Genomic DNA, 11,324 nt, shown 5'->3' with positions numbered 1-11,324 from the left:
GTGTGCTGCTCTCTGATTGGCGGCTGTGTGCTGCTCTCTGATTGGTGGCTGTGTGCTGCTCTCTGATTGGCTCAGAGCCAAGCAGGTCAAAGTTCCCCTGCAGTTATTGTTGCTGTGTTTACAGAGCCATAATTGCGGCTGATGTTTACACAGCCGTGTGTTTGGAGCCGCTCCTTCCGCCGACTGATGGTATCAGACCCAATGGAGAACCCAGCGGTTACTATGGAAACGGGCCTCAAGGCACCTCAACTTAGAAGTGGATTAAAGGTCAAGGGTTACAAATTTGCCAATTAAACCAACATGAATTGAACCTCTTGATTTCCTTCTCCTCGTCTCCTCTGCGTCTTCATTTCTTTATTTGTTGGAATAAAACAATAAAAGAGATTAAAGGTGACACGCGGTGGCTCAGAGGTTTACGTACCCCTGGTTCTCTGCCAGGTTTCTGTTGTAAAAACCAGAACATGATGCATCGTGTGGTAAACTCACCCTGCCCGCTCGGCTCATAGGAAAAACAAACAGCCCAGAGGAAAAGGGTCATAAATAAAGGCGCAGTACAAAAGTTTACACACCCTCAAGCTAACACGCTTCATAAGCACAATTTGATTCAAATTCAGCCACAGGGGGACAAGAAACTATCGTTTAAAATACTTTATTTATCCAAAGTTAAAATATTGCAACTCAGTTTCTGCAGCAGTAGCAGTCAGTATCTGAGGAGGCCTCTGACTGAAGACCAGCTGCTGTGTGACCATTATGACAGCTCAGTAGCACAGTATCATGTCTGGGACGACACCGTCTGCTAGCTAGCTCTGCTAATCCACCTCTGCTAATCCACCTCCTTTGCTTTAGCCGCTCCTCTTCAACCTGTTTGGTGGGAACGCCAGCAGAGAGCCAGGGATGTGATTCATGTCCATTATGATGGCTGAACTTCCTCTTTCTCTCTCTGGCTTTGGCGATGCTAATCATTCGCTCCTAGTTGTAAAAACAATACCTTGTTGCCATGGTTACGCATCACGACAGCCTGTATGATCAGTTTCCGTCTCGTCTTTGTCATTAAATTGGGAAAAACTTCCAGTTTTTGTAGCATTGTATCGTCTTCTGTCCTGTGATGTTTAAAATGCTGTGGAAATTGCTTACATCCCTCCTCCTGGCTGATACCTTTAAGATCCTGTCAATGCTTTGTAACCTCTGGCTTTATATAAATGACCTTAAAGGTCAAAGATCAAATAAACCATCAATGCAACATGTCTACTGTCGTACCAGGGTAATCAGTTGACTGGGATTCAGAATGAAGCTACCCTGACACATGTAGCCAGCTAGTCTCTCCGTACGGAACGCCTGGAACACCAAAAATACCGGGTGGGGAAAAAAATAACAGAGGGACTGATGGACTTTATTCCAGGTATTCAGAGTCAGGTGAGAACTTCAGACTGAAAGACAAATAAAACTGTTAGGCTAAACCAAATAATAACTCAAAGTAGCCCTGGTGATATGGCTTCAAAATAAAAGCTCTGATTTTTTTGTATTTTTAAAACCAAATTCAATTTTAATCTTTTTTTTTTCTAGAAAAAAAAATTTAATTTCAGAAAATATTTTTTTTTTAAAGTGGCTTTTATTTCAATCATTCCTTCTGCAAATTATACGTTTTATTTCATTACGAGAAATAAACTTTGGCAAAAATAACTAGAAAATAGTTGTTTTACTGATAATCAGGATCTGACATGAGCAGCTCAGTTTGTCGTTTTCTTCTAAATAAACTCAAAGAAGTGAATAATTTAATGCTGTTGTGTTAAAAGGTGACGTATTTCATTTTCCATAAAACTTACACCAACATAGAAATTCACAAGACAATCAACATTTTGCTCATTTAAATTTTTTTGTTGGGGTTTTCATAAAATCACTTTTTCATTCTCCTAATTTTATGACTTTATTGTCATAATTTAAAAATAAACTCTGTTGTAGAGTTTACCTGAACTGAAAGCTGCAAAACTCTCTTTTCAAACAAGATGGCGGCTCAGATCACATTGGTGATTCATTTTAAAATCCAGATTTAAATAAAAAAAGGGTCTAGATTGATCAACAGACAACCAGGCGTTGCATTTCTGCTCTATTATCTAAAGAGCTCTGAATTTATTTAGGATGTTTTTCTTTCTTTAAGACCAAAACGTTTGATATTTGTGCATTTGAATCATTTAAAAACATCCGTCCTCCTCCTCACCTTCCCTGCTGCCGTCGACCTTTACTTCACTTCCTGTCTGACCTACAGGAAGCTCTGAACTCTGCAGGGGGGGGGCGGTGATCGGTAAAGGTCAAACAGAGGTCAGCATGAAGAGTTTGAACCTTTACAGAACAGAGTTTGTCCTGATCCGACTCAACGCGTCATCGTCTGTCTGTGCTGCTCAGGGTTTGTTTGTTTGTGTAACGGCGCGTCTTGGGGGGGGCGGGGCCACGGCCCAAATAAAGCTCGACTGTTCTGAAGACACAACGGCGCTCTTCAGGGTCGACGCGTCGTCATGAGGCGACGGCGCAGAAACCGTGTTTCTGTTCTTCACTCATATGAGGACGAAGCCTCAAACTGCAACATTCCTGATCCACATATCTGAGGTTTAAAGTCCCGTTTTCAGCACTTTAGATACAAAAACAACTCAATACCAACACGCAAACATCCAGGCCAGAGCCCATCAAAAGCTTCTTCCATCAGATACTGAATGATTTTACGTCATGCAGCTCCTTCAACTTCCACAAAAATCAATAGAAAAAGTTCTGAGGCATTGATTATTAATTAACCGACCAAAAGCTCAAAGTTTAAATTGGAGTCCAGATTAGTGGAGTAACACCTGGGCCACAACAACAAACTAATCTGGTAAATAATTCACAAAATGCGCAAGAAGAACAGACAGGAAGATTAAAAAAGACATTTAAAATAAACTGACATACTTTAAAGAGGAAGTGAAGATAAAATATGATAAATGTAGGTGAACAAAGCTCACAGGTTCAAAGATAAGACTGAGAAATCATAAAGGTATGCGAAAGTAAATAAAGTGAGTCGGCCTAAAACAGATCAAACAAGAAAAAACAAAACAACTGATGTCAGCTAAAGATCGGCTACAAAGAGTTAAAGATACGGCAAACTAAATAAAACTGGACTAGCTAACAGAAGGCAAGCTATTCTAAGAGAAGCTAATTTAAACTACGATAAACTGAAATAAAGCTAAATATGCTCTGCCAAGCTAAACAAAGTCAACAGCTCATTAAGATAAAAAGTAAAAGATAGGAAAACTAAAATAAACTGAGATCTATCAAAGCAAAAAAGTTAGCATGAACAAATAAATGATAATTATCGACAATAGGATGCTAAGCTAAGCTGTAATTAAATGCTAATCTAAGCTACAGGGTCTCCAACGCCAGTCCTCAGGGTCCGTGTCCTGTAACTTTTAGATTTCTTTCTGATTCTCCAAACCTGAATAAATGGTTAAACTGTCTCGTTAGCGTGGGAACCAAATCACCGCTAATGCTAATTATTCAAGCCATTAAGACCCTCAGTTTAAGACCAACTTCCTTAGCTAGCATAAGATGAAATATGCTAAGGAAGTGGAAAAAATTACACATTTGGCCCAGTCAAAGTCCAAATGTGTAATACAAATTACATATTTTCTCATTATTGGAGCCTTGCAGCAAAACTTTGCTCAATATTTACATTTAAATGAAATTGGATGACAAAAGTCTATCTATCCGTAAAGGTCAACAAATGTGAATTAAAGCATAAACAAGGTCAAAACAAACATTTTAAGATGTTTTTTAATTCCAGTTTCTTCATCAGAATCAGCTGACAGCCAGGCGCTCTGACCTCTGACCCGAGATGCTCAGAGAGGCGTAAGCCGGCAGAAACGGCTCAGGCGTGTTCCAACGTCTCCTGACACAAAACGTCTGTTACCCAACCAGCGTTCCAGCTCATCGCGCATCGCTTTTTATCTGAAAACACGCAGACAGGCGGCGAGGTGAGTCACAAGTTAAAACCCAGAGGAGAGATTCACCTCTCTGTCTGAGGGAGGAAGAGGAGGAGGAGGAGGAGGAGGAGGAGGAGGAGCGGTGTCTGGAACGGCTCGCTCTGAGAACATTAACTCCTTGTTTCCACTGAGACCAGAACCGCCTGCAGCTGCTTCAGGTTCCACAGCGAGCGTTTAATCTGGCCTAAAGACGAGGTAATCCCGCTGCTCAGATTAACCTGCACGGAATAATCAGCCGCAGGTAACAGAACCGGGACAGGAGAACCGGAACCTGGAACCAGGAAGCAGCGAGGTCCAGAAACACGGGTCAAAGCAGAACCACGGGACGCACAGATATGACCAACATGAAGGATTTATACGCCAGCAGCTCAGATTAGAACATCTTCCATAATTCTCTTTACAAATTTAAAACTAAAACGTTCCCTGAATTAAATCTGGGAGAGAATCCGCCTGAAAACACGAGAACGAAGGAACAACATCGTGGAATAAAAATGGACAAAGTAATTAAAACAAGCTCTGTGATTTTAATATTGGTCTCAACCGGCTCTTATTTTGAAGGACAGTTTGGTTTATTTATTTTCCAGTTCCTATGTTAAATATTTGCTAGAAATGAAAGTTTATTGGTTTTGCCTTATTCTGCCGTTATCATAGCATTAGTTCAGATGTTCTCAAAACAACAACATTATCAGGCCTGGCAACACGGTGCTGGCAGCATCATGCTGAGGGGCTGCTGCTCTTCAGCAGTGACAGACACTCTGGTCAGATTTGACGGAAAGATGGAGAATCACCGTAAACATGCAGCCAGAGACACAACGGAGGGCCTAAATCACAGCAGATTCAGGAGTTCGGCATGGCCTAGTCAAAGTCCAACAGAGCTTGAACTGTTTTTGTGAAGAAAAATGGGGTAAATAACGTTAAAAACAGGCGTAGATGAAGCTCAGGAGACGATGTTCAACGGCGTGAAAACTTTTCTTCACTCCAGAATTCAGATTAACGCAAAATTATTTTTAAATTAAATTCAGAAACAAGAGACAAGCTGGAAAATCACCAATTTAAACCATCAAAACTAAAACCTGCGTCTGTTACCGTGGCGATGCAGGAGCGACATCACACCTTATGTAACCCCATCGCCAGGCGGTTCCCATGGCGATTAACGGTCATGTGACCCGAGCTTAGCTGCAGCAGCCAGAGGGGAAAATCAGTCTCCAATAATCAGATCAATAACTCCTTAGAGACGGTTTCCACGGCAACGGCCGGGAGCGGAGACCTCCTGCTGGTCGGAGTCTGACCCCGGATCTGAGCATCAGAGCTTACCTTCAGAGGAGAGCGCAGAACCAGAACCAGAACCAGAACCAGAAACAGAACCAGGACCGCTCGGGTCCGACTCTCCTCGGTTCTGATCAGACCCACAGAGCTCACCTGATCACCTGACGGGAGGGGGCGGGGCTTAATCCAATTAGGCCGAGAGCGGCCAGAGCCGGGCGCCACCTGCAGCTCGGTAGCAACAAACCTGCAGGTTTCCTGAGATCAGTTTTTACAGTGCAGAGAGAAAGTTTTCACACCCCTGGGACTTTTGCACGTTTTGTCACATTTAGACCTCTTTTACTGGGCTTTCATGTAAAATGCATAGATTTGAAGTGAAAATCAGATTATATGTGGTTCATTTACCTGTGGCATGCATCTGTTTCTACGGAAGCCCTGAAAGGCAAAAACTACTTCTAAGGTCTGATCAAACTTTTTGATTCTCTCAACTATAAAAGTATTAACTATTCTTCACTATTAAGAAATATAGATTTATTTTGTTTCTGCAGCAAAGAAACAACAGAACCAACAAGGTTTTTTTCATAAATATTTTGGCAAGTGATAAAAATTCTGATGTGTTTCTTCTCATCCAAGACAAGAAAAATGAAAGAAAACATTCAAGTGAGAGTAAAAAAGATGACTTAAAAACATTTTGCTTTTCAATCCTGTCAGTTGTTTGTATAGAAATGGAAGAAAAAATTTGAGTCAAAAAAATTTATTGAAAAAAAGGGAAAAAAAGAGGTAATAGATCAAATTTAATACATTGTAATTTTCTTTTTCTTCCCCTTGAGAAAAAATACATTTTAAAAATAAAATACTTAAACGTAGATTTTTTTTCTTGCACATGACTAAAAGTTGGGAGAAAAAGAAAATTTGGTCAGACTTGGAAAAGGTGTCTTCAAACAGAAAAAAACATTCTGTTTGGCTTTCAGGGCTTCCGTAGATTTCAGCCCCTTTATTCAGATTCCTCTAAATAAAACCGATTCCAAACAAACGTCTTCTTTAAAAGTTTGTAATTTGGTCCCTGAAGGCATCACAGGTTCTCCAGAGAAAAAACAGCTTCATGAAGTTCTGACTCCAGCAACAGATTCCCAGAGTTGGATTCAGGTCTGGACTTTGACTAGACCTTTCCAACCCCTGAACACTCGCTCTTTGTCTGGCAGACGGTTCGGACAGATGTGAGCGCGGCCGGCTCCCTGCACCAGCCACAGAAACAAAGACGGATCTGTGATCAGCTCCGTCTGCAGAGCAAACAACGATTATTCTGCTAATCAATTATTCAAATGATTAATCAATCAATCAGATTTTTAAAAATGGGTGTTTTTCATTCAACCACTTAAGGCTTTTTTTTTAAAGAAGAAAAACATTTTGTTGCCTAAAATGTGATAACACTGCAACATTCCTGTCGCAATAAATCAATTAATCGTCTGATAAATTTAAAAAAGATCAATAATTTACTTTTGCAGGATTTATTGTTTTTCTCTTTCTACCAAAAACTGGAAAGTAAAAGTCTTCAGTCTGGTGTTTTGGTCTCAACTGGCCATTTGACAGGATATTTTGTTATTTACATGAATTCTGCATCAAACAGATTCACAAACAAACAAATTCTTCGTTTATTTTAAAATGTTTATATTTTTGTTCAGTTTTGTCTAAACTTCAGTTGTTTTTTCAGAAAATTACCTTCTGTGAGTGTTAAAAATCCAGTTTGTGATTGCTAAATTAGTTGTCAGTTATTTCAGTAACCGATTAATCGCGATTAATCGTTCAGTAGCGATTAATCGCGATTAATCGCTTCAGCCCCATGCAGCTGGTCTGGTAGCCAGCATCTTTTTAAGGCCTCTGTGTTGATTTCCACATGTTCATGTGAATATTTCTTGGTCATCTTGAGGGTTTGTGGTCGTAGATGACGGAGCAGCGACTGTTATCAGGAGCACTTCCTGTCGCGTTCACGCCTCGTTTTACTCCTCAGCCCTCTGGTTCGGTTCCAACCATCCATCGCCTCAGGCGCCCGGACGGAAACAACCAGCAGACAGAACCTGCAGCCGTTCTGCTGCACCAAAGTTAGAAATAAATCTGCACAAATGAATTCATCTCATCAGGGGAAAGTCATCAAACTTCAACAGAATGACGAAACGTTGAGGTTTTAGCGTCAGCAGCAAAACATCCGTCTGATTCACAAAGTTTCGGCAAAGAGATTATATTTCAGATTCCACTGCAAACATGACCTGATGCATAAAAAAGGCAGTGTGAGGGAAACTGATCAGGTTACTGGAAACGTAGCAATATGAGAAAAAGAGTCAGATTCTCCGAAAACCAAAAACAGATACGGCTAAATATTTAGAGCGACCTGCTGCTTTAAACCAGACGGGACTAGTCAAAGTTTCTGCAATCTACTAGTAGAATATGCAAAAAGACGACTCAGCAGAAAAATCCCTACACAGAATAAAATTCAAACAAATTTCTCTTAACAGCGTAAGAAGCTTAACTCATATTAGGGCTGATCGATTAATCACAATTAATCGTTTATCAAAATGAGCAGCTACTTTAGTAATTGATTAATCGGTAACTGATTTTAAAAAGGGACATTTTCTGAACAAACACACTGAGAGCAGAAATTAAACCAAAACTGTGAAAAATATATAAACATTTTGCATTTATTACAATGTCTGTAGATCTGTTCAAACCAGAACTCTTAATTCTGTAAAAAATAAAAATAAAAACCATCAAACTGCGCACATTTTGCTGTCCAATTATTTCTAACATTGTATAAAATAAGATAAAGGGATAAAATGAGAAATCTGCAGAATTTACGCATTTTTTTATCCGATTAAACGTCAGAATAAAACATAGAATAATTGATTATTCTAATAAAAATAATAACATTTAACTTTAGCACATTCTGCAGATTTTTCCCTTTAACTACTTCAGTCTTTTATATAAAATATTAGAAATGCATTAAAAGATTGAAATAAATCATTTTATTCCTTTTCCAAAAAGAAAAACATTTTATTGCTTAAAACGCAATAAAATCATTAATTTAGTGAACACTTTATCATTCGTAGTAAAATGATTATTATATTACTTTACTGTTATAATTTTATTTCCCTTTGGGATCAATAACATATGTTTTACTTTAATTTGAAGGTGAAAGGCTCGGTCCTTTCTACTGAGATTACTTTTTGGATTAACCAATTAATAATTTGATCGTTTAACAGATTTTTTTCTCCAGAATTTGAACGAGGTGAAGCTAAAACTGTAACGTTTTTAATCTTAAATGCAAAATGTTTGTATTTCCTGTACAGTTTTGGCTTCATTGCTGTCCTGACTGCGACGTTCCAACAGCAAACACCTTCTTTTGAGCCTATATACTCCAGTTAGCGATGGATCGATTACTGAATTAGTTGATGATCGTTTCACAAACTGATTAATCACGATTAATCGTCTCGACTGTAGCCTGATGCTAACAGAGCAGAAGGCTTCCAGCTGAAGCCGTAATCTCTAATCTCTGGGTTTGAGATGCTGGGTGATAAAACCCTGAACCTGAAATTAAAACAGCTTTCAGTCAGTTTGGTTCCAGATCTCGCTACAGACGGGTCAGAACCGCAGAACAGCCTAGAGCTCACGAACATTCGCAGACCGTTGGAGACGAAGCTGCTGATGATGATGAGGAAGAGTGTCTTACCTTCACCCATGGGGATGTGAGACGGGGAGCTGTGGGATCCTTCAGGCATCACCTGTCTTCCATAAACGGACCGGCTGACGGGAAAACTGGCGACCTGGAGCGAACAGAACCACAGAGTGAATCCACCTGCAGCAGGTGAGGGAAGTCACGTGACCCGCGGCATCTGCAGGGTAAAAACATGAGGGCAAAACAGGAGCAGCACCAGGGAACCAGACGGACCGGACYGGACCGGACCGGCGACCCGAAAACTTCAGATTCTGCTCTGAATCAGTCTGCAGGGCCGGTCCAAGCCTTTCTGGGGCCCGAGCAGGTTTTAATTTGGTTCCCCCAGAAAAACATGTCAACACCAGATGCTTTATCGTATGCGAGTAGCAGAGCTGCTAACATTAGCATCACTGGTAATTAGCTTACATCAGTTATATAAACATAATAACAGCTGATAAACACCACATTTACAGTAAACAAGTCGAGTTTGATATGTTATGTTGCAGCAGGAAACATTAACCTGTTATACGTATTTGTAGAACTATAAAAGTGATAAAGGATTTGTTTATTCATGTGAAATTAAATTTAGGTTGCATTATTCAATGTTATTTTAACTATATATATTATTATGCTAGCTTGGTGCTCTTGGGGGCCCCCTGGTGGTGCCGCTTAACTTGCAATGCCTTGGGCCGGCTCCTGTTAAAAACTTCTTCCTGGAGCGTCATGGAAAAACTTCCCTCTGAAACGAGGTTGGGATTTAAAAACAGAAACACTTTGAATAAAATTCAAAGAGTTAAAGTTAGAAAGTGAAACAACAAGCAGGTGTCTGTAAAACACTGCAGATGGTGAGCGATCTGCAGCCAAAATCCAGCTTTTCCTCTCATCCTCTGGGTTTTATGATTTATTTTTCATTTCCTAAACTCTAATAAAATGTTGCAAAATTACACAAAAGTCATCTGCAGCAACAGTTAAACTTGATTAAAGTTTGATCCATGAATAAAACTCTGGTTCAGACTTTAACTCAGAAAAAAGCATCAAATTTAATGATTTACTTCAGGAAAATCCAAACATGTTCAAGAGTTTTCAAGAAGCATATTTCCAGAACTATATCAACCATGAAAGCACATTTTTAAAGATTATACACAAAAATTCAGAATTATGGTTAAAATGTCCACATATTTCCAAAGACCTAAATGGGAATGGAGGAAGATGGATGGACTGATGCAACTTTTAGACTGCAGCTTTTCCCATATTCTGTTTTCTTGGAACCATTTTTGTTTGTATTTTTCCTCTATGCCCATATTTGTTTGTTTCCACCTGCCAGAATGAGTTCATTCAGACCGAAAAGCATGACTGAGCATGCTCAGATTGCAACACTTCAGATTACAATCAGTTACCTTGGCAACACTTGACAAGCTCTTCAAGTCAGACCGTCTTAGAAGTCGCACGATTTACTTGCCCTTTAGATATTTAAAAAATCTTCCATAGAACAGCATCCAATGCCAGCGAACTTCTGTTTTCAAATTCCCCATTTTGAGATTCTTCAAGCTTCTCTGCAGCAACAAAAACATCATCACGTTTGGTCACAGATTTATCTGAAATTACTCGACAATCTGTTGTTTTCGGCTGTATAGATTTTCACTAACCAGTGGCGTAATCTGATAAAACCGAAGGAATTTGCTCCCATTGGGCCGTTCTGGCTCGGCGCTGCGCTGAAGGAATTTATCAGCAGGTGAGCCCAGACAAAATAGGAAAATGAAAATCTATTAACAATAAAAGATAATTTGTACACAAAACCCTTTCCGAATTAAAAGTCAAATATTTTTGGTCACAAAATAATCATGATTTTTACCATGAGGTAGTTTTTTTGTCTTGAAAAGCTACGTGTTTCTAAATTACCCGTTTTCTTGAGGAGGTTCTGTACGGCGCATCCAGGGGCGGGAGGAGCCCCACCTACCAGCTCCGGTTCGGGTTTAAACTCGCAGAGATTCAGAAAAAATGTAAAGTTTGCAAAACTGACACCGGGCAGACTCTCTGGTTCTGGTTCTGACCCAATAACCTCAGTGTCTAAAAGGGAGCTGAACCAGATGTGTGTGACAGCCTGGGCAGAACCGCGCACGCTTCGGACACTCGAACCCAGAGCCCCCCTGCCCCCCCGCCCGGACCCGGACCAGCGACCCGGACCACCGACCCAAACCCCCGACACGGGACGTGGAGCCGAACTTCCGGACTCACCTGAGCGCAGGTTCATGAACACAGAGAAAGTCCACAGACTCCGCAGCAGCTTAAAATCCAACTAAACTGTTTCCTCAGTCCCAGAGTCTTCAACTACTGCGCATGCGCACCATTTA

At 40.3% G+C, this 11,324-nt stretch overlaps 1 protein-coding gene across 1 annotated transcript in view; it reads right to left on the bottom strand.

The window, feature by feature from the left end:
• Positions 1–10,489, bottom strand: part of LOC103457137 (pleckstrin homology domain-containing family G member 3) — a 23,582-nt gene extending 13,093 nt beyond the window's left edge. The window contains exons 1-2 of the mRNA XM_008397091.2: positions 10,371–10,489; positions 8,989–9,082 (exon numbers count right to left, since the gene is read on the bottom strand). Coding sequence (XP_008395313.1) covers positions 8,989–9,037 — 49 coding nt within the window. The 5' untranslated portion in view covers positions 9,038–9,082; positions 10,371–10,489. The remainder of the gene's footprint in view (positions 1–8,988; positions 9,083–10,370) is intronic.
• Between the last annotated feature and the right edge of the window lie 835 nt (positions 10,490–11,324).

This window comes from Poecilia reticulata, linkage group LG21 (assembly GCF_000633615.1).
Source record: "Poecilia reticulata strain Guanapo linkage group LG21, Guppy_female_1.0+MT, whole genome shotgun sequence".
Taxonomy (NCBI): domain Eukaryota; kingdom Metazoa; phylum Chordata; class Actinopteri; order Cyprinodontiformes; family Poeciliidae; genus Poecilia; species Poecilia reticulata.
Note: the sequence above shows the minus strand (reverse complement) of the source record. Positions and strands in the feature narration are given on the sequence as shown.